Below are 21,939 nucleotides of genomic sequence, written 5' to 3'. Positions count from 1 at the left end.
TTTCCAACTCCAGCAACATTCTGTCCCTCCAACCTCGAGCTTGATAATGGGCTGCTAACAGCCTGAATTAATAAGCAGGTGATAGCTGACACCACCAATTAATGTATTACAACTGCAGTTGAACTAGGATGATGAAACATACTGAACTGCTTTCTTATTAGAAACCAATAAAGTTCCCCTTTTAAAATTCTGCAATTTCATCACAGGCCACAGAGCTATTTCAGTCAATGTTTAAAACACCTTTTGTATTAATCCTTTGCATTTGTTACCCATTAGGATTGTCTTGGGTTTTCTCTGAACTCTTGCTATTGCGTTCCAGCCTCTCAATTAACATGTACAGAGAGAAGCTGAGGTCAGCAGCCAGGTCTTCTGGTTTTGAAGTGAGAAAACCAATAAATTGGGTAGCTTTGATGAAATGCTTACTGATACAGAGAAACCTAACACATCCTACACAAGATCACTCACACAGGCCCAGTCTTCTTTGCCTTGTGCTATTTATATTAATTGAAAAATGGCTGGTGAATTACCTCCTTCATTCTGGAACAGACATTCCAGAATGGAGCAAACAACTCAGCACAGAAAATCTGACTGTGAATCAATACAAAGCCAAGCAAAAAATATGGGGGGAAAAGGAAATATCAAAGATTGACTTTAAACCCAAAGTGCAACAAAAATTCTAACCCTGAACTAAGATACACACAATTTTCAAGACCAAGCCCTGGGTGTGGTATTATCACCCACAAAAGTGTCACAGAGACAGAATGAATGTGGACAGATTCTTCCCTTCTTCTGACCTTCAGCTCACTAATCTGGAAAATCTTTCTATGAAATGTAAAGTGTCTTAATGAAAACATTCATTTAATTTGTCCCATTTCATTTGGTCTAAATTCTCTGACGGAAAAGCAGACCTCATATTTTAATTTCCAGTTTTATTTTCAGACAGCCATCTCAGGTTCCCATCTTGATTCACTGGAAGGGTGTCATGAAGGAAGAGTAACAGTGAAAAGGGAGAACTGCACTCCATGGCCCCTGCTCATCCAGTTTCTTGTGCCACCAATGCCAAAGCATGTATCAGCAGCAATGCTAAAAGGGCTAAATTCCTCAATTACTTTCAGCTTAACTTTTCCATGGGATTTAATTTCTCTTTTACAGCTGGGACACCCAACAAACCAAACTGCAGGATAAAAGCCTATAACAAGCTCTTTGGAGTACTGATAATTTACAATTACAGATTTTCTAAATTTATTTCCAACTCTATTTCTTTAGCCTACTGTACTTTGGAAAAGTACATAACTTGGAAAATGAAAAACAAAAATCAATTTCCACTACCTAGTTACAAATGTCAGGCAATGCTGTTTGTTCCATGCAACAGACTTTGCCTATCAAACAATATTCTTAGAGGCTGCCAGAAACTGATGCAAGAAAAATTATCACAACCTGTCCTACACTTTGCTACTTCCTGCATGTGCCACTTTTTATCTTGATTGCTTGCATGTAGTTTCCCTTCCTGCCCTGTTCTCCACATGTTCCTTTGTGCAGTCAATTAATAATTACAATGATATGGACAGACCTCTTGTAGCTTAATACCCCAGAGCAGCTCAATACCTGGATCTAATTTTCCATAGAATAGAGAAGAGCAAACAGAGGAAGAAGAAAATAAAGAAAAATAAGTCCTTGCATTTAATTATTTACTTGTTCTCTGTGCGTGCTTCATATATATGCATGTATGGACAATGTCATGCTAAGTGAAAGACATAAGAACATGGAAAAAGATACCTCAACATCTTTGGCAGCCGTCCCACAAACGGTCCTGAAAGAAGTCAGCAGAAATAAACAATGACATACTCCAAGAGTTATGAGGCCTAGGGGGAAAAATCTTGAAAATTTCCAGAGAAAACTAGGATGAAGAAAACAGGAATTTCTAGGAGAAAACTGAAATTCAACTTTCACACAGCATTTTCTCTCAGAGTGAACGCTGAAATAGTTTCTGGCACTTAGCAGTGTTTTATTCACACCATGCCTCAGAAGGCCTTGTGTATTAATCCATACTTCAAATGAGGCACAGATGAATCCAAGCTGGAAGAGACCCCATCCAACTCAACCCTTTTCCCCAAGACAGACTCAGCTATGTTATGTCATTCCTGACATATCCTTCCTAATGACTGCTGCTGGAGAAACCCAGCAATTTCTCAAAGCCAGCTATTCCAGGCTTTCACAATTTCTGCATTGCAGGTTCTCCCTCTGATCTGACCTGAAGTTTTCCTGCTCCAGAAAGCTCCTCATTTCTTGTACCACCCAGCATGACACTGAACACACACGATGCCCCTTCTGAACACAGCTCTCAAAACACCAGAAGCCTACCACGTCCCTTGCCATTTTTCTCTCCTTTAGACTAAACAGCTCCATCTCCTCTGATCCTTCCCCCCAAGTTATCTCCCTGAGATATCAGATCACCCTTCTCTGGACACTCTCCAATGATGCGGATGTTGCTCTTGGGGAATGATGTCCAAGTTTGGGCAAAAGTGCTCCAGCCATGGAGAAGGGCTCCTCACAGACCTACCAGGCCCCACATTTTCACAAACTCATGTGATGTTCACCTTTTTTGTAACAGCATGACATTGCTACCTCACACCCAGTGCATGATGCACTGTAATTCAGCTGCTTTTCTAAAGGAATGCTGTCTAAGGAACTGATCACCATTCTCAGCACGTTACATTTCTTCCTGCTTCAGGAATTCAGCAGAGTATCTTCTATTTATCACTGCTGGCTTTAATTTTGTTTTATTTCAGACTATGTCTCTAATTTGTCAAGATGATTTTCAGTATCACTACAGTCCCTCAATGCTGGCAGGCCCTCCTCTCTCACCAGCCCATTTAATCAGAACGTTTTATTTCATCATCTCAGTTCTTAATGGAAACCCTGATCAGAATGAAGCTCGGGAGCGCTGACTGCCAAGTCCCTTTACCCCAGAGCAGATGAAGTATCAGGTCACCTCCTGCTACTTCAGGCTGATATTCTGCAGCCCTGATGTTTTGTTTCTAATGGAGTGTTGGATATGCTTCCCAGGACCCCGCCAAGGCTCCAGGACCCTTCCCTGCACTCAGAGCACAGCAGGTAATTCCCAGTCCCACACTGCTGCACTGGCTCCTTCCCAGAGCAGCACCCTGCTGGAACTGCAGTCTGGGTCAGGATACACCCAGGAGCAGGGAGGGAGGAGGATGACCAACAACTCACAGCCTCAGAGGAAAGGATCTCTGCTTGCCTTGAATCAGCTACGCTGCCTGCAACTCAAAGTACTGAGCCCACTCCTGTTTGCCAGAATAAGTCTTAGTTTGCTCAAAGATTGTCATTTTTTTATGCTGAACTAGGTATCACTACACAGGGATGCCTAGAGCCATATGCCTAACACACATAGCTATATATACATATGTTTATAAATGTGTGACATTTCTGAATTAGATAAGAGATATAATTACTTGTATTACAATAACACTCAGATTATGCTTACTGATTACAGAGTCTATTTCTGTCTGCTTTGGATGAGCAAATTCTCAATATTCCATTTTATCCCAGGGAAAAAAAAAAGATTTATTTCCCCAGACTTTCAGCATTTCCCAACATCTTCCCTCTCTGCATTCCATCCACAGTGCAAAGCTCATTCCGGAGATTAGTGCAGGGCTTCCATGACTCAGAAAAGGATTTCAGATTCCCACTGATCTGTAACCCCAGCTGTGCATCAGATTCACAAAGAGAGATCCCTATTCCTGAATAGATGAGGAACCTTCCTGTGGCCCAGATGGATTCCAGTGCACACCACGTTCCCCAGGCTACCAGTCTGATGGTCAGCAGAAAACCAGCAGCCTAGAGGAGGAAGCAGGTATCTAAATCAAGCCAAAAGCATTTACAGCATATTATGTCTAGATTCCTCCTTATCAGTCAGTATTAATTGTCAGATTCCTTTGCTAAATTAGATACTGTTCCAGCAAATACCCCTGCATTGCATAATGCCTGCTGCACAGAACTGGGACAGCTACCCCAAGACATGTTTCTCTAAGCTTATAGGCTTTCAGCCAGGTACCCCATTCTGCTCAAATTATTTAGGTTTTGAGGCATGCCTGATACTTTCAAGAAGGAAACAAGCACAAAAAATACTGTACCACACAAAACAACTCATCTGGAGACAATTTATGTCACTCACAGCCAAGGCCATGGACAGCCACAGGTTCAGTGCAGCCGCAGGAGGTGGGAGAGGCCGGGCAGGGCCCAGAGCACACCCTGTCACCCAGGCCCTGCTGCCACCGCAGCTGTGCAGAGCCGCTCCCTCACAGCCCCTCACAGCCCCTGCACATCACCCTGGCCCTCAGCCCGCTGCTCACGCCCTTCTTCATTCCTGAGGCTCGGCTCAGCTGCAACCCCCCCACACACCCACAAGTACAGCCCAAAATAATCAGCTGTGGAAGCCAGCCCCACTAATGGCCTAAAAGCAATAGTTCTGGATGGAGTGAATGGGGAAAGTGACAATACTGTGGGAAAGCAAGGAATGAAAGCAGCCAAAGGCTCACACACAGGGTGTGAGAGAGCAGACAGGACTCAGAAGTGGTCAAGATGACAAACTCACCCGCTGCCACTCTGTGGTACAGCACAGGGGGAAAAATAATTCTGCCTCTTCCTTCTAACAGGTCATCTCCAGCCTCCTGCCCTGCACTAGCTCACACACAGGACAGCCACCCAAAGAAGGGTCTCTTTACTAACACAGGCCATGGAGGGGCTGCCTGGAGACCCGTGAAGAACTTGGGCTGTTCAAAGTCTTCTCCACAATTTAACTTCCACTTGGCAACCTGAGTCAGTCATGACTCTGATTTACACAAGTCCCTCTGGATTTGACTGATCCAACAGGTTATGTTTGGAACATGCTCTAGTTCAAGATGTCCATGTCCATGGCAGGGGCCTGGACTTTTAAAGGTCCCTTCAGACCTAAACTTCTTTGGTACTATGTTAAGCACTGGATGTGTATTGGGAGGCATGGAGCATCCAAGTGATCCTCCAGAAGATGAGCAGGTCTTTAGCCTGGAACTAACACATTTAACAACTCAGGAAATACCAGCACCTGTCCTGGATTAGGAGTGCCCAAATCCTGGCATTTTAATTAAGACACCTCCTCTAAGAAGGCATTACAAGCAGTCAACAAAGCATTTACCTGCAGCAAGAATGGAAACAGTATTCTCTGAACCTGCCTTGTGAGTACTCTACCCAGCCTATCAACCCCTCACCAATCCCTCCCCGATTCCTCACTCATGAGAAACAGTTCTCTCTCTACAGCTCCTTTTTCCCTAACAGAAATAAGATCAAAACAAGATCAATATCAAAAAAAAAAATACTATAAGGGCTTCAGACCAGCAGACTAAGAAAATAAAGACAAAGTATAAGCAAATTTCTTTTTTCCTGTAAAAGTTTCCAAAACCAAAGCAGGCAGATTTGCAGAACCACTTCTGCCTGGCAAGCCAGTGAAAGAGCAGGGCTCCTCAGAACATGCCTACCTTTTACTGTATTTAAAGAAGGATCAAAATAGTTAAGCTGAGTAACAGTTATCCTGAACTTGTACTTTTCTCACGTTCAGACAATCTCTGCAGCCTCCAAGAGCCAGAGCAGCACCCTGGTTCCACTGGAACCCGGTCATCCCACTCCTGCAGCTGCTGCGTGAGTCATTGCTGTGCGGCATGACGCTGCCTTTGTGAAGCGCTGCTTCCCAAGGCATCGTGCTCAGCAAGCTCAGAAAGCTCAGAAAGCTCAGAAAGCTGGCTGCCTACGTGCTGCTGGCAGAGCTCCTGGCCTCCAAGGGCTGCGTGCCTCTAAAGAGAGCCGAGGTGCACTGATGGCTGCCCTGGCACCCGTTTCCCTTGAGAGCTGCTGCTTTAGCGGCCTCAGGGCAACTCTGTTCTTGTGAATGAGCGAGGAGGCGCCTCCAAATAACTTCCGAGACACAGTCTGCACAAAGAAGTAAAAATAAAACCCAAACAAAGACCTGTGTGGAATTCTTGCTCTAGATAATGTGTCAGCTCTCCATGCAAACCTCCCTGGTCCAGCAAGGCTGGGAAATAGACCGAGACTGGGAATTATCTCCAGCTCTACCATATGGAGATGCGAGACACCAGGCCAGTTGCTTGTTTTATTTAACATGTGTTTCTTTTACCAGCAGTATTAACACGGCCTTGTTCCTGTTTATACTTCGGGAAAGGAGAAAATAAACTTTTTTCCTCTCGTTTTGTTTTGCTCTTTTAGGAGTTCCCTGTTCCTGTCGAAGGGAGTTAAGCTAAACAGAGACAAGGAAGTTTTGTTCCACAGTAAATGCGTCCACACTTGGAGATTTAGAAATTGTTCCTACAGTTCAAATGCATAAACTCCCGTCCTTAATCCTCATTAACCTTCTGATATAAGAAGGCCCTGAGGCTGGGTAATTATTTTGTTAGCAGACCACAGTATAACACAACTTTAAGGCAAAGCACATGATACCCACCCAGACCCCTCACCAGTTAGGAGAGGCACCTATTTTAGTGGCTTAGGAGTAAAGTTTGTAATTGTCTGCAAAGTGACAAGAGCCACGCTGCAGCTAAGAGGGTGCTGAACTCCCCGTGCCCATCCACATGTGACTCACTGGGACACCAGCTCAGAAACGCAGGATAACCCTTGGAAAATACCACAAGAAGACAATGCCAGTGAGACCCGTGACTCAGCTGCAATGAACACAGGAGAACAAAACGAAAGGCTGGCATTTCCTCCTCCTCTGAGTGCCCTGGAAATCACGGAGCAAAGCGGAGCTGCTCGCTCCCAGCAACAGCAACGTTACTTGACAACCAGCACGTCTGTCAGTGATGCTGTAAGCACCAACGTGCTCCAGCAGTGTGCAGGGCAGCTCGCAGTGCTGAACCCTCCTGCCTCACACGGTGACAGCTTCATCTCGCTGTTTCAAACCTATCACAAGTCCGTTCCATTCAAGGGTTTTAAGGGAACCACAGAGGCACCTTCTGCCCCTAGGATAACCCAGACGTGAACCTGCCAGGTTCACCCCTGCTCTTTCCAACAGGGACAGCGTATAGGCTGGAGAGGTGAATGATGAAGCAGTAGCAAACTTACTTTCCAGTGATCAATTGGCTTCTGGATGGTGTACACATGGGCTGGACATAGTAGTTCTCCAGCTTGACCCCTTCGGCAGCCAGCTTGTCCAGCGTGGGCGTGCGGATCTCGGACCCGTGGTACCCCACGTCCCTGAAGCCCTGATCGTCGGCCAGGATGAAGATGATGTGCGGCTGCGAGCGGGAGGCGCCGGCCGCGGGCTCCTCTCCCAGCAGGTTCTCCGGCGCCTCCCCGGCACCTCCCCGGCGGCTGCCCCAGGCCAGGTAGCCGCAGGTGAGGAGGCTGAGCAGGGACAGCCCGGCCAGCACGGCCGCCACCATCCTGCCCGGGCTGGGGCCGCGCGGCCAGCGGCGCCCACCGCGGGCCATCCACCGCGGCGGGAGGGCAGAAAAACAGGAACCAAAAGGAAATAAATCGACAAAAACCCAACAAAGCCAGAAGGCCTCGGGACGGGCGGCGCCCGTCAGGGCTCCCTCCGGGCGAGGGACATCGCAGCCACCCCAACTTCGGCAACTTCAGCCGCTGGAGCCGGTGCCGGAGCCGGGCGGGTGGGCAGGGCCCCGCCGGGGGTCACAGCACCCTCGGCCCGCCCCCGGCCCCGCGCCGGGGCGCCGCTGCCAGCCCGTCCCGGGGCCGCTGCCCATGGCGGGGCGAGCCGGGGCGCCCCGGGACGGGACGGGACGGGACGGGACGGGCCGCCCCCCGCCCGCCTCCGCCGGCGCTGCCGCTCCCTCCCCGCTCCCTCCGCCCACCCTCGCCACCGCCCCCGGCGGCTCCCGGTGCTCGGACCCGCCGAAGGACGGGGGCAGCCCGGCCCGGCAGAGCCCGCAGCCCCGCTCCTCCCTGCCCGGCCCCTCCGCAAGCCCGGTTCCTGCCCCGGCCCGAGCCGTCCGCAACTCTGTTCTTCCTTTCCCTCTCCTCCCCTCCCTCGCCCGCCCCCCGCATCCCAGAGGAAAATCCCCCACCCCGTTCGGCCGCCAGCCCCAGCCTCCCCCCCACAGCGAGGTGGTCCCGCTCCTTCCGCCCCCTCGAAATACTGATTGTTTTAAGGGTTTCTGACTTGGCCACAAACATCTGGAAGGTATGAACGTACCGGATTTGTTCCCAGCCACAAAACAGCCCAAAATCCCAAACTCTCCAATTCTGGCGAGGTTGTGGCAAACGCCAGGAATGCGCTTTTGCAGAATACAATCACTTTTAAGAATTTGGGTTAAAGTACGAATGTGCTGCAGTTGCAAAATACAACTTCGCCCTGTCCAGGCAGACACCGAGTCGAGCAGAAACTGATATTAACACACGATTAGGCTGAAGTAAATCTGCAGGTCTGACCTGTCTAACGTGAGTCAGCATGAAGGACTTTTAGTCACACCAGGTTTTATAAAGCATTAACTCTTAAACAGGAACTTGGACCAAGCCCTCTATTCCTGCACCTCTGTGCTAAGCTCCAGCTGGTCCCTGCCAAGGGACTTTCTACATCCCTCTGGGATCCCTCCTGGATTAAAAATAAAGCAGGGCTGACATGAGAGAACTTCAATTCGGGTCACATCAGGTTGTACAAAACTGTCCCCACTCTCAAATTTCCATTGAAAAAGACCCATTCAGAAATAACTGTTATGCTGAAGTTTTCAATGCTACAGCAGGGAAACGTGGAAGTTAAAGCAGATTTAGGGATTTCAGTGTGCTAAGTAAAGGCCTGTTCACACTGAAAAGTGATACAATAAAGTAACAACTGCACCGCAAAACCTGCAGAGTTTAACTTCTGAGGTAGAACATCTTCTGAAATCACAGCATATTAACACAACCTCTTGAAAAAAAAAAAAAACCAAAATCTTAAACTTAAGAAACTGTGACATTTTCATCTACCGTCCCTGCCCATGGCAGGGGGGGTTGGAACTAGAGGTTCCTTCCAGCTCAAACCATTCTACGATTCCTTGAAGTTACACTTCCTTTAAAAGAATTTTCTATTCCAATTTTTACTCTTGCCTTTTCCCCATGCTTACAAGACCAAAGAATGTATGTAGACACTAAATCCATAAATGGTCAAGTGCAAATCAGATTAGTGATGCCGTTTTGCCTTTAACACAAACAAGATATGATGACTCCCTTTTAATATAAGCTGTAGTAGCACCACGGACCCAGGCAAACATCAGAGCATCATAATAAGCATCTGATCAAATGTATACATACCTATTTTCTAGCAGTAAAGTAGGAAAACTATATTATTAAGAAGATGCCATAGAACAGCTCTAAGAGGACAGGAGGAGAGCAGAGCCTGTGACTTTCCAGTGCCCCATTAACCATACCAAGCCCTGTTAGTCCCACCCAGCTGCAAATGAAAATATTCCAGGGCAATCTCTGCCAGACATCTATAAACTTGACCTTCTCTCTTTTTAGGCCTGACAAAGCTTCCTTTTTTTCTTTTTTTTTCTCCCACTTTTGCAAAAACAAAAGTAGGGTTATGTCAGCAAAATACTCAACTGACCTTCAAGTAGAGAGGCCTTAGAAGATAATGTGCTATTAATATTTTACTTAAGGAAATATTTGTAGATGCTGAGAAATTGTAGCCAAGGTTTATAGAGCCCATTCAGGATGCTCAGTGAAAGGAACAGAAGAGTTGTGAAAGCTGAAGGAAGTATTTTTTCCCTGAGGTGAAAGAAATCCTGAACATCCATAGGTATTTAAACTTGAGTGCAGTGAATACATTAATTCAAACTTACACTAGTCAAAACTGAATTTAGCACACCATTAGGAAGGGATATATTTTTAGTTCTTGCTCTGCAGTCTCTTGTGTGTATTGAGGCCATCAAATTAAATTTGTGCAGAGAGGATGGCTGCAGTTGGAGGCTCATCTGCAGTTACCTGCAGGCGGGCGGGGGCTCTTAGAGCTGCCCTTTGCTGGCTCTTTCAGGTCAGGCTGCCACTCACCTGCTCTTCCCAAGGCAGATGTGTATGACACACAAAGATAGCCCAAAACCCACGTGTTCTGTCTCCTTTCTCTGCCCTGACTGCCCTTTGTGCCAGCTGCCTCCCAAAGGTGACAGCTCTGTGGTGCAGAGACTGGAGAGAGCTCCAGCGTGAAGGCTGGACATGCAAACGCCCACTCCCTGTGCCAGCACTCTTCCTGAGAGACAGCTTCACTCCAAGTTACAGAGAAACAGGAACAATACTGGTAAGTGAGGTCTTGTGAAGACAGTTTATAGAAAAAAATAGATTCAAGGGCTAAGGCTCCTACGGTAGCTGTTTTTCTAACCTTTAGGTCAGTCTTGAAAAGGTAATTCTTCCTAGCTGGACAAAGGTAATTCCTCCTAGCTGGAGCCTGTATGTTTCTCTTACCTGTGACTCACAGCTGTCAGTAACAAGGAAGGATGCAATTTGGGATGTGCAGTTCAGTACTCTTCCTAATCATGCCTGAGGCCAGGAAACTTTGCCTGAAGAACAGCTTTGTGAACTGCTATTTTTAGCTGAATTGCTGCAGCTAGAGGAAGAATGAAGCAGGCTTTGGCCTACACACAGAGTCAATATTCTACATCTTTCCAAGAACAGTAATTTCTGTGCATTTCCTTTCACCTTGCTCATTTCTGCACACCCCTGTCCTGAGCATACCTTCCACACAGGGGAAGGCAGGATATCCCTGCACTCTGCTGTCCAGGTGGGTGCTGTGCTTTTGCCAGGCACTCATCCCTGAAAACAGCAAACTACAACATGAATAGAAGTCTGGTGAGTCACAAGCTTGACATCATTCCCTTTGCCTCCTTTGGTGGACCCTGGTAATTAATTTTCAGATGTGCTGCTTGGGAATGCTCAGATTCCACCCATGGCTTATTCCCTGCTTTATGATGACATAAACAGAGCTTTGCTCCTAGCTTATTCTATATTTAACACAGACTTTCCTCAGCTCCCCGCCGTATTTCGTAGGCAAAGCTCCAGATTCTGATCTCAGCTGCCTGCACTGATGTAAATGTGCACTCACTCAACTGATGCCAGTAAAGTCACTCTGGAAATCTGGGATGTGACCTTAGATATCCCTCTTGTGTCAGTCCCTGCAATCACTGAAACAACACAACTTGGGAGCTGGTGCTGGCCTTCCTGGAGGAGTCTCCCATTTCCCAGTTACGTAAGGTTTATGGTCCCAAGTGAAACAGAACCAAGTCTTTAAACTCCTACAGTCCTACTGAAATGGCTGCTTCTGGAAACAGCATCTGCTGCGCTTCTGTAGCAAAAAGGGACATTTTGGTAGCAGATGCCAGGAGAAGTCACAGAATGGTTGGTTTGAAAGGGACCTTAAAGACCATCCAGCTCCCTTGCCGTGCCATGGGCAGGGACACCTCCCACTGGCCCAGGTCCCTGAGCACAGGTCACAGCTCTCTGGCTGTCACAGCAAGGGGTGTGGACACTTTTCTGGCTTTGCTGAGTCTCTGAAGAGCCAAATAATTGAAGAGGTTACAGCACACATTCAGAGGCTGCCACAGCCATCAGCATGTTCGTGCTTTGAAGCTTTGGCATGTTGGCTGAATCTCTTTCTCAGCTACAGTCTCCAGCACGGTTTCCTTGCCGCTAACAGTACAGAGGGAACAGCCTCATCTGTTCCTACAGCATGGAGTTTTACACAAAGGTCACCTGTCCTGTTTAAAACTTGCACCCTTGGTTAAAACTACACTCTAGTGCACTTAAAAAGGCCTGAGAAAGAGAAGTGGGGCAAGGCATGAGCTTATAATGAATGCAATTGCAACATAAATCTAAGAAGTTCAAACAGGATGGAAGATTTATTCTCTTCTCAAAATTACTGAAGTTTTACAATGGAAGAAAAACCTTTTTCTCTGTCCAGAACAAAACTTTCCTAGTTTAGGAAGGATACACCACAGACTGCTGCAACTGTTCTACCAACTGCCTGGCATTCACACAACAGGACATTTTTATCCCATGCAACAATGAAGCTGAAAATATAGACTGGTCAAAAGGGTACAACTACAGCAAAAATATAATTCTAAGTATTTCTTTTGGTCTTGGGAAGGATTTGATTTCAAGGTTATGGGTGCACAGCTGACAAAACGCTGTGCCTTTCCAATGCAAGCTTTAAGGGAGAGGGATGATTTAAACCAGGAATGGTGCTTGTCCTTAGAAGGAAGAATGCTAATGAAGTGTTTGTAAGGCTCAGGATGTTTTAAATAGCTGTTAAATACTAGAAATGGCATTTAGACGATTCACTGCTACACACCAAATAAAAGCTTCATGCATACAGAACTCTACAGATTGCAATATCAGAGATTACTCAGGTAATAACTCCTAATTTCACCTGATCATGATTTAGGTAAAAAACCCCAACAAAACAAAATACACACAGAAAACCCCAAAACAACTCAGAAAACCCAACGATCGCAACCCCTAAACACCCAGTCAGTACCTCCACAAAACAAACCCAAACCCACCCCAACACCTCACCCCTTCACCTTTGCCTGGGCCATTTCATTCAGCTCTTTCCCAGTTCAGAATTATTAACTGCTAGAATGTCATTGCTGCAGAGAAGCGTTAGGTAATGGATCATAAATGTCATCTGTGTGGCTCACTACTCCCAGCTACTCACAAACCAAACAGGAGGACTGAACTCAAAAGCAGAAGTAAGCAGTCAAATCAGAGCAGCACCAACTTGCATTCCTCCTGCACACACTGGAAAGAGCAGCAAAGCTTGATTTGGCATATTCCTTATCTGCCTGGAGCCGGAACAAATGCCTCTGGTCTGGGAAATGGGTCCCTTCCAGCACCCAGCAGCTTGGCGATTTCCTGAGTTTATTGTGTCACAGTCAATAATTGGGAGGGAAATGATATGGTTTTCTATTGAACCTGTTCCTGGTTTTGATCTCATCGCCAGTTTGGCTCATGCACTCTGAGAAATACTGCCTTGGGTTTGCTTGAAACCCACTTGTACAGTTCATTTTTGCAACTGCATGCTGCAAGGACTTTCATTTGCTTTCTTTACTGTAAGATTTTCAAAGCAGTCACAGCAGCTCTTAGTGCAGACAGTAAAAATTAGATTTAGTTATAGATTTTAAAGCTGGAAGAGCCCACCATTACCATCTGTGTAGCAACTCATGTCACAGAGACTACAGAACTTTCCTGAAATAATGCTCTTATAAACATGTGGGCAAATGTTTTAGAAACTAACCAAGACTTCACTTAAAAGTTATGACTATAAACCCTGATTCACTATTCCAGTTGTTAGCCACAATCACTGAAACTTCTGTATTTTATTTCTAGTCTGAATTTGATACTGTCCAGTCCACAAGGCAACTACTTGCATTCCTCACCCAATCCTAAACTCTCTGCCTACTCACATAACCAAAACATGCATTGAGAGATAGAATATGATAAAGAAGATTAAAAAAGAACCACAAGGCTTTTAGGGAGAAATGTGCTATAAATCTCTTTTTTGGTATTTAAATCAATCAATACTTCATGCAAGTTTGGTAAATTATCTAAGTATGTGTGAACACAATGTTTTTCAAATGAAATGCTATTTATTATGAATATGAGAATGTATATTGTCTGGGGGGTAAATTTCCTCACTGTATTATTCCCATTTCTATGAATGAGGCTCTAGGTCTCATTCATAGGTCTTTGGTAAAACATATCTTTGGTAGAAATGACTTCTCCATCTACAGATAAGATAAACTTTATTAAAGCTGCTGTGCAGATACAGCCTTGTGAGCCCAATTTACAGCCTGCTGGAAAGAGACTCCTCAATGGACAGCAGTCTAACAAAGCTCTTAGTAGTCTAATAAAGCTTTATTAGCAGTCTAATAAAGCTCTTCTCTTGCATGGTGCTGCCAGGACTATTCTTGTTGTGGATAATGGCTGCATGTGCCTTTTTCTGCTGCAGGCACTTTTTTCTAGGATTGAGGATGTAATCATCAATTCCTCCCAAAATTAATAGAGCAGCTACACATTGACAAGTAACCAATTTTACATTCTTTTAAAAACCGCTTTCTACACTAACATCACTTCCTGTGTTCAGGAAAACTGCTGCCTTCTTTGTGCCATCAGGCAGCAGGTAAAGGGATAACTAACCTGGCAGAAAATAAGTGTTGCTTAGGAACCAAGAGGTAAGGAGGAAGAAGAATGCATTTATCAAATTCTACTGCAAAAGCTGGCCAGAATGCAATTCAGTGGCACACTGAATCACAGAAATGTAAAATGCAGGCTGCAGCATGTTCTGAACACCAGAGCAACCAAAAACTGCTGATTAAGGTCAATCAGTTATTAAAAACCATAAAACCCCTCTGATTCCACAGAGGGTGATAAATCCCAGGTGAAACGTTGTACAGGAGTGTGTTATGCAAATGAGAGCCTCAGGGCACTGTTGCAGTATAAGCAATAACAAGGAGCCGAAATTCGGCAGGTAGAGTGTTTCTCTCACTTCCTCTGGGAATGTGTGAGCATTCTCCAAGTCAGCAGCTCCATCGGTTAGATGGGATTTCAGCTGGGCCTGGATGAGTGCCAGGATTTCTGAAAACATACCATCCATCCCCTGCCTGCCCAAACTGCACACGTAATAAATTAAGAATTTTCTGAGAAGCCTTTCCAGCGTTCTGCTCTGGTAACATCACACAAATGGCTGCTTGCATTAACGGCCCCAGCTCCGTCCTGGCCTCGTGGATGAAGCCCCACCGATTCCCTCTTCCGAATTCCTGTCAGGCACGTTCAATGGCTCGGATCAGGCTGTCTTTTCAATTACACACAAACCTTGTGAAACATCTCCGATGAGGAAACTCAATCCTCTTTCAGGAGATCACCTAAGTAAAGCTTTGCTCTGGGATTCATCAGCACGCTCTGCTATCCTGCCCCAGCACCCATAGGTTCTTATCTGCTCTCTGAATTGCACGTTCCTCCATCCCTTTTTCAAGCACAGGCTCAGCTCCTGTGAGAGGACTTCAGACAGACAGAGCTGTGCAATAAAAGCAAGCTGCTCTCCCAGGTGGGTTTGTGTTTCCTTCCCCACGCTGAAATGAAAACCTCCTGTCTCCCGGCCTTCCCGTTCGGGATGAATTACCCGTGCAGGCCCTGTGCTGCCAGCTCTGGACTCCTGACAGTATCATTAAGCTCAGCTCCACCAGGGACACATCCCTTCAGACACTGAACAGTAATACTTTTATGCTGCCTGAGGAGTTTGCAGCGTTGCATGTTGCGCTGGGAAGCAAATCCCTCTCCCAGGGCAGGAAAAGGCACGGGCAGAGCGGTCAAAGAACGCGTTGTTAGAGGTCCCTCTGTGTTTCTAGAGAGCAAACGTTGCCTTTTCTTCTGGAAGTGCTCAGGACAGAACAGGCTGCTCCTCTTTCTCTGCTGTTTGCTAGGAGCTTACAATAAATCCGAGTTGTGCCATGGGCTGCAGGCGTGGAACATTGCGTGAATGCCCTGTGCGAGGAGCTGCGGGGGCACTGACAGCCCCAGGTACCTTTCCAAACCCTCTCCTGGAAAAAAGAACTTCCTGAGAAGTGTGCACACCTCTGCACAGCGCCCACAGGCAGGAGGAACATGCTTTACCTAAGGAGTGCTTGAGGTAAGGGGCATTGATGTCCGTGAAACATCAGGGACATGCAGCTGTGGAGCTCTAACGAGCTATGGAATGCTCTTGGAATGACAGCAGCTGCTGCAGCATCACGATTCTGCCGTTGCTAAAATAATTGCCTCGGCTTAGAGGAAGTTTTACTACTTTAGTTTCCTCTGTTCCCCAGTGCTAGGCCTTGTAAATGATGTGAAATAGAAACTATCACCACACTCAGCAGTGAAAAAAAAAAAACCATCAGAGGAAAAAGCCCTGAGAAACTAATTTCCTCAACTGGGTGTCAGCAGTTTCTGTATCAGCCTGTGAAAGACTTGAGTTATTTGATCCTCAGGTTACATTTCTTCCCTGAAAATGGACTTTAAGTGCATGTATTTGGCAAAATCTACTCCTAAAGCTGTAATAATTTGCAGCTGCCTGTAGGTCAATACTTTTTTATATACATATATGATGGGTAAAACAATAGTTGTTTCTGTTAATTTACTATGATCTTTATTGCACAGGTTCTTTCACCCACAGAACTCCTGCTACCATAAACCCCCAGAATTCTGGACACAGTAAGAATGTGTATGGTCTAAACTTTCACTACTTCAATCATCAAAAAATAAAAACCTAGATTGTATTTTGTGCAATAGAACTAAGTGAAATAAAAGAATCTAGGAGTGTGTTGCCCCTTTTTCTGACATGTAGCAATGAGTATTTATAAGCAAGCCACACCCATCTTTTGGTTTGGGTGAAGAGATATAAAATACAAGCTCTTTTTTTACTGTTATAGGAAATTCCTTCTAATATTGTCTCTAAAGTAAACAATTATAAATATATTCATGGGCATCTATAACACTGGAAAAGATCCATGTCTTCAGACCATGGATCAGGCACCTAATCCTCACGGAATTAAAAAAAAAAAAGTTTAACTAAAAGTTTGTCTAATTTGTTTAATAAAAATTTGTTTAATTGGTTTAATAAAAGATTTTTGTTCAATATATTTTGGATCCTATATCTCTTCTGAACTTGATCATTTTAATGCATTTTCACTTCATTTTTTTAAGGGAAAAAAGCAAGAACAGTCCTACATTTTTACCACAAATAATCTCAAGGCATGTTTCACTTGCCTCTCACACTCAGGTTTGAGCCCATAAGTAAATTTCAGAGGCTGATAAAATTGTTAAAGCCTACAGCCCAGCAGCTGTATTGTACGCCTTTCGTTGTATTTCATCCTTATCAGAGGCAGCATCCAAATGTTAGCCAATTTTAATTATAAAAATGGACACAGCCATTTTACATAGAAGAAAATATCAGGTTTAGAATAACCATGGAAGTAGAAAGCTGTGTAATTCACTAAGTGATCTGTGACTGAACTGTCATAAACACGGATTAACTGAACATAATTTATAGATTTTGATTTTACCAGCAGAATGCATAGATTAGAATTTATTCTTCAAGTTATTATTTGAATGCTTGAGCTCATCTGCAAAAACCAAGAGTCTGTGCAGAGGCAAACCACACAAGTTGCTTTCTGAAAATCCAAGGGGCCAATGTTTGCTTAATGCCGAGGCTGTCACTGATTACAGATGGGCCTGGCAATGGAATCAATGGGGCTGGAGGAGGCACAAACCTGGAGCCAAAAACCTCGGAGGTCCAGCCCTGAACCGCCTTGCTTGCAACCAGCTCTGGCTTCTCTCGTGTCTGATTCCAGCCATCCTGATGGAGACATCAGTTTCCCTTTTTTGGTTCACAGCAAATCACGCCAATCTCTGGTTACAGCAGAGCTCTCACAATTGCTAGCAATGCAGAATCAAATCCACAGTTCTGTTCCTAGATGGTTCACTTCAAATTCACCAAACAAATATCCTATAGTCCTCATTCCAAGGATACACTAACTGGGATAATGCCTGGAGACATGGAACAGGAAACTTGGTTCCTTTCCATATTTTATGACTAATAGTGTGGGTATTAACTCTCAAGTGGAAGGTATTGTGCTGATCAGACTTTGATCCAGAGCCTTGATCCCAGCCTACTGTTTCCAATAGTCAGAGAAAGAGTCCCTCGGGTAAAATTTTGGGGTTAAAAAGATTTAAGTGTGCGAGGTTGGAAGCAACTCACAGAAATAAGTAATATATGGTCGGTGGAGACTCTTATATCACTCAACACACATGGCTCAAGGTTTGCATATGGAACTCCAATGATTCCCAAACTACAGGATTTTCTCTTCACCTGTTGCTTGCCACAGACTGCTGAACCAAAAAATTCCAATACATCACACACAGAGAGCTGGAGGGATGCACAAGAAAATGCATTCTGAGGTAGCTTCAGGAATGTTAAAATGGACTAAACTCTCCATGAGGTCACTTTTCAACCTGAAGTGCCAGGACCCCAAAAATTGGCTGCCACAAATTCTCTTGGAGTCACTTCTATACCTTGCAAAGAGACATGAGTCACCAGCAAGGCTCTGGGAACTCTGCAATTTCCCAACAGGACAAAGTGCCAATCCCAAAACACCCTGGCACAGAAAGCAGTGTGCTGGGGATAGGGAGTGCTTGGCTCTGCCTTGGAGGCACCTTTAAAGGTCTGGTCTAGCAAGAGCATAAAACTGAGACCCCAAAATGTTTTCTGGGTCGCAGCCACTTAGGAATAAAGGGTAAAAAATTTTAAAATAAGGTTTAACAAATTTCCTAGGGATCACATCACTTTTCAGAAGAATAAAAAAAGAGAATGGGCTCAAATGAAAGTTTCAAAGCACACTTCAGGAAAGAGAATGCTGGAAAGGGAGTCTCAAACAGAGACACCACAGCAATCACCTCATATCTGCAATTAGGAATAGCTCTGCCCCGATGCACAGCAAAAGCAGTGGGAAGGCTTATTTTGGGGGAATCTCCCTTCAATCCAATTTATCACTGATTGGCTCTACAACCACAGGATCAACTAGAAAAAAGGCTTTCCCAGTGGGATTTCACTGAGACCATGCTTATTCCACTGACTTTCATAACACTCAGGGGAGCCTCAGAGATCCAGATAACTTTGCATTTTGGAAAGCCCAGTGAGGTCATTACCACAGATTTAAGAAAACCAATATTTTGATTTTATATTTATTATCTTTTTTCCACTTTTTGTATTTAAAGTGTTGGTATTTCATGGTTTTTCTTTTTGCCAGCTGTTCCCTTCTAAGAAGGGTGAGCTATAAAACCAGTTCCAAACTGTAGATGGTTTTGTAATCAGATGAAGTTAAGGGCAGCAGCTAGGGACAGTAGCACTCAATAAAACTTTACTAGTTAAAGTAAAACTGGCACCAGTATTTTCTCTGTTAATATGATTAGCCCACTGGAAATTACTGCATGACACACTGTGCTTCGAGTGATCTGTCTCCTTCCTTTGTTGCTGCACTGATCACAGAGATCTCCTTAAGGACATATTTATATGTTTTAGAAATTCTTCAGGAAGAAAATGTAATAGAGGATTGATGCTAATTGTTGTAATACCATGTACTGAACTGATTTTAGGATATTATGAACACTGCTGTTTCTATGGAAATTGAGCACCAGTTTATGGACACAGAATCCAAATTCACATAGGCAAAACCCAAGCACAAACAGACACACACACAAACACACTTGGTGAATGCTTTTGGAATTAGTCCAGGATGATTTATTTCCAACAGTAAATTTCCTGCGTGTATAACACTCACTAAACACTGTGAGCACTACGTACAACACTTTACCAGGATGAATTACACCCTGGGAAGCTTTTAATGCCAGGACAGAAGAATGTCAGCCAAAAGGTAAAACTGGGGGGGAAACCCCACCCATATTCTTGCTTTTAAGGCAGCCAGTATCAGTATCAATATCAATGTCAATTGCTACTCCTCTTTGTAAGGAGAGGGAAAATAAGACAAGCCTGCATATATTATATGTCAGTGCTTCTCAGTAACAAATTAGCCATTTGAAGTGAAAAACTAGGAAATCCACTTATGCAAGGTCTAAGAAGAGACCTTGAGTTTGCCAACTCTAGAAGTGGAAGTTCCACAGGAGGATTTGAGAACAAGCAAGTGTGAAGCTGGCTCCTTAGTGAACTTGAGCAATTTGATTTCTGGTTTTGTGTTTCCCAAGCAGCCGCCGTGTTTTATGTCCATAGCCTGCATTATGCACTTTATGACTGGGACACATCACACATCCATTACCTAGGATGACTAATTATTTGGGAATTACTGCAGTCAGTAATGCCAGCAGAATTTGCTTTATTGCCTCAGCATAGCCGAGCTGGAAAATGCTTTATGGATAGATCTAATTCCATGAAGACAAACAACTTTATAGCCATCGTTAACACAAGCTGTAAATGCTAAACATGCAATTCTGCAGGAATTCTTAGAGGCATGGAAGAAACCCCTGAAAGCCTACCTGGAATATAACCCACCCATGGAACCTCTCTGCTGTCCCATCTAGGGAGAGGGAAGCAGAAACACTGCAGCAATCAGAAAACACGGGGAGCTCCTGTAATTGAGTACAGATGTAAGGCCGGGGTAAGTCTGTCAGCACAATCAGGATTTTCACAGTGTGGGAGTGCTGCCTCCGGGCATTTGGAAACACCTCCTCCCTGCTGGCTCCTCGCAGCACCTGGGAGTGGAATGAAACCAGACCTGTGCTCTGCACCATCTGCTTTACCCCACACTGACTGCAGCCCTGATCCTGCACACGCTGCCATTCACAATCAAAATTCCAACCACAAACAGCCCCGCTGCTCACGTGAGGCAAGTACAACACACGCACGGGTTTTGGCAGGAGTGGAAATCATTCCCCTTTAGGGCACTGTGGAATTGCTGACTGGATAGGAATGGGTCCACAAGTGTCATTTCACTGTGAGCTAAAAACAAATTGCAGAATCTGAGTTTTAATCACCAAAATGAATGCCAGCCACAATGCACTCGCTAAGCAATAAAGGTCTCCCAGAAAATGGCTTGATAAAAAGCAAAGCAAGTAATAGGCAAAAAGATCCAACAGTGCTGCTGAATTAAAACAAGCCAGGTCACTCTTTCCTCTGCTTTTTTATGGGTACAAAGTTGTATAACACAATCAGAAGTAAATACTGGATTCCCAGGCATGTTTCTGTAAACAGCAAGAGTTCTCAAGCCTGTCTTCAATAACAAGTAAATACCTTGTCCTTGGATAAAGTATGGGAAAGTAAAAGTAAGTTTTGAGAACCCTTCATATCAGGGTGAGAACACAAATCTTGGTTTCAGTAACAAACCACAGGTATTGAAAACAAAAGGAGGAGTTAATGTTTAATCTGTGACCTATGATGAGCTCGGATTTTGCACTATGTATGAGCTTAATTAACACTGTTATAAAAAGTGACTGATTGAATCAATAAATCGGAGTTCGATGCTGATCAATTAGGATGGGTTGTCTCCCTTCACTTCATCATGGCACCTTGTAAATGGCATTGTTCACACAGATACTGCTAAAAAACCCAAACATGTGGAAGTTTAATGGCTTCACAAGGAACAATTATAAAGGTAAGGAAGTTTTGAGTTTATACAGCTCAGTTTCTGGAAACAGTGAGAGCCTTTTAGTTTGACAAATGAATTAGTAAATGAATATAGAACTGCAGAGTTTGCTGATCCTCTAGAGAAAAAATCTGTGGTCATGGTAGGTACTGCCATTTGTTAAAAACTGTTTGGGGATTCCTCTGGAAACACGAGGAATTGCTTTCCATGTTCAAGGGCAAGCCAAAGAAAGTGGAACAACAGAATTCCTCAATGCTGAGTGTTGCCTCCTGTGTCATACCTTTAGTGTCTGTCCAGTATGCTGTGTGAGACCTGTGGGTTTAGTGATCCCCAAATCCTGCAGGTCATCATGGATGTGCTGCAGCACAGGCATCTCTGACCTAGAGGAGATTTTTTCCAGAGGGATCATCTCTTTTTTGATTGGAGTTGCCCTGATACTCTGACACAGCCATAGTGCCGTGGAATCATTCTGAATCTACAAGGTACTTCCCAAGCAGTGTTTTCTGAACTCTCACTTCCATTTGGGAAAAGGGATCTTGGCCACTTAGGACCCAACTGCCCTTTGCTTTTAATGAATTTTCTAGGGATCACATTGCTTTTCTGAGGAATAAGAAAAGAGAATGGGCAATTCAGCTAATCCCATTCTGTACGAAACTACAACTGGGCTCAAATGAAAGTTTCAAAGCACACTTAAGGAAAGAGAACACTGGAAAGGGAGTTTGGAACAGAGACACCACAGCAATCACCTCCATATCTG

At 44.7% G+C, this 21,939-nt stretch overlaps 1 protein-coding gene across 4 annotated transcripts in view; it reads right to left on the bottom strand.

Annotated features, from left to right (window-relative positions):
• LOC102062974 (arylsulfatase J) overlaps window positions 1–20,198 on the bottom strand; it is a 77,558-nt gene extending 57,360 nt beyond the window's left edge. For 2 of the 4 annotated variants that reach the window (XR_012580608.1, XM_014272622.3), the window contains exon 1: window positions 7,132–7,868. Coding sequence is in view for 3 of the 4 variants with exons in the window: in XM_014272622.3 (XP_014128097.2) it covers window positions 7,132–7,499 (368 nt within the window). In the remaining variant the exon portion in view is untranslated. Of the gene's footprint in view, window positions 1–7,131; window positions 7,869–12,578; window positions 12,709–20,076 lie in introns of those variants that run through there. The other 2 variants (XM_074542076.1, XM_074542077.1) reach the window with 2 other exon arrangements.
• Window positions 20,199–21,939: the final 1,741 nt, after the last annotated feature.

This window comes from Zonotrichia albicollis, chromosome 5, assembly GCF_047830755.1.
Source record: "Zonotrichia albicollis isolate bZonAlb1 chromosome 5, bZonAlb1.hap1, whole genome shotgun sequence".
NCBI classification, from domain to species: domain Eukaryota; kingdom Metazoa; phylum Chordata; class Aves; order Passeriformes; family Passerellidae; genus Zonotrichia; species Zonotrichia albicollis.
The sequence above is the reverse complement of the archived record's forward strand: the minus strand, read 5'-3'. Positions and strand labels throughout refer to the sequence as shown.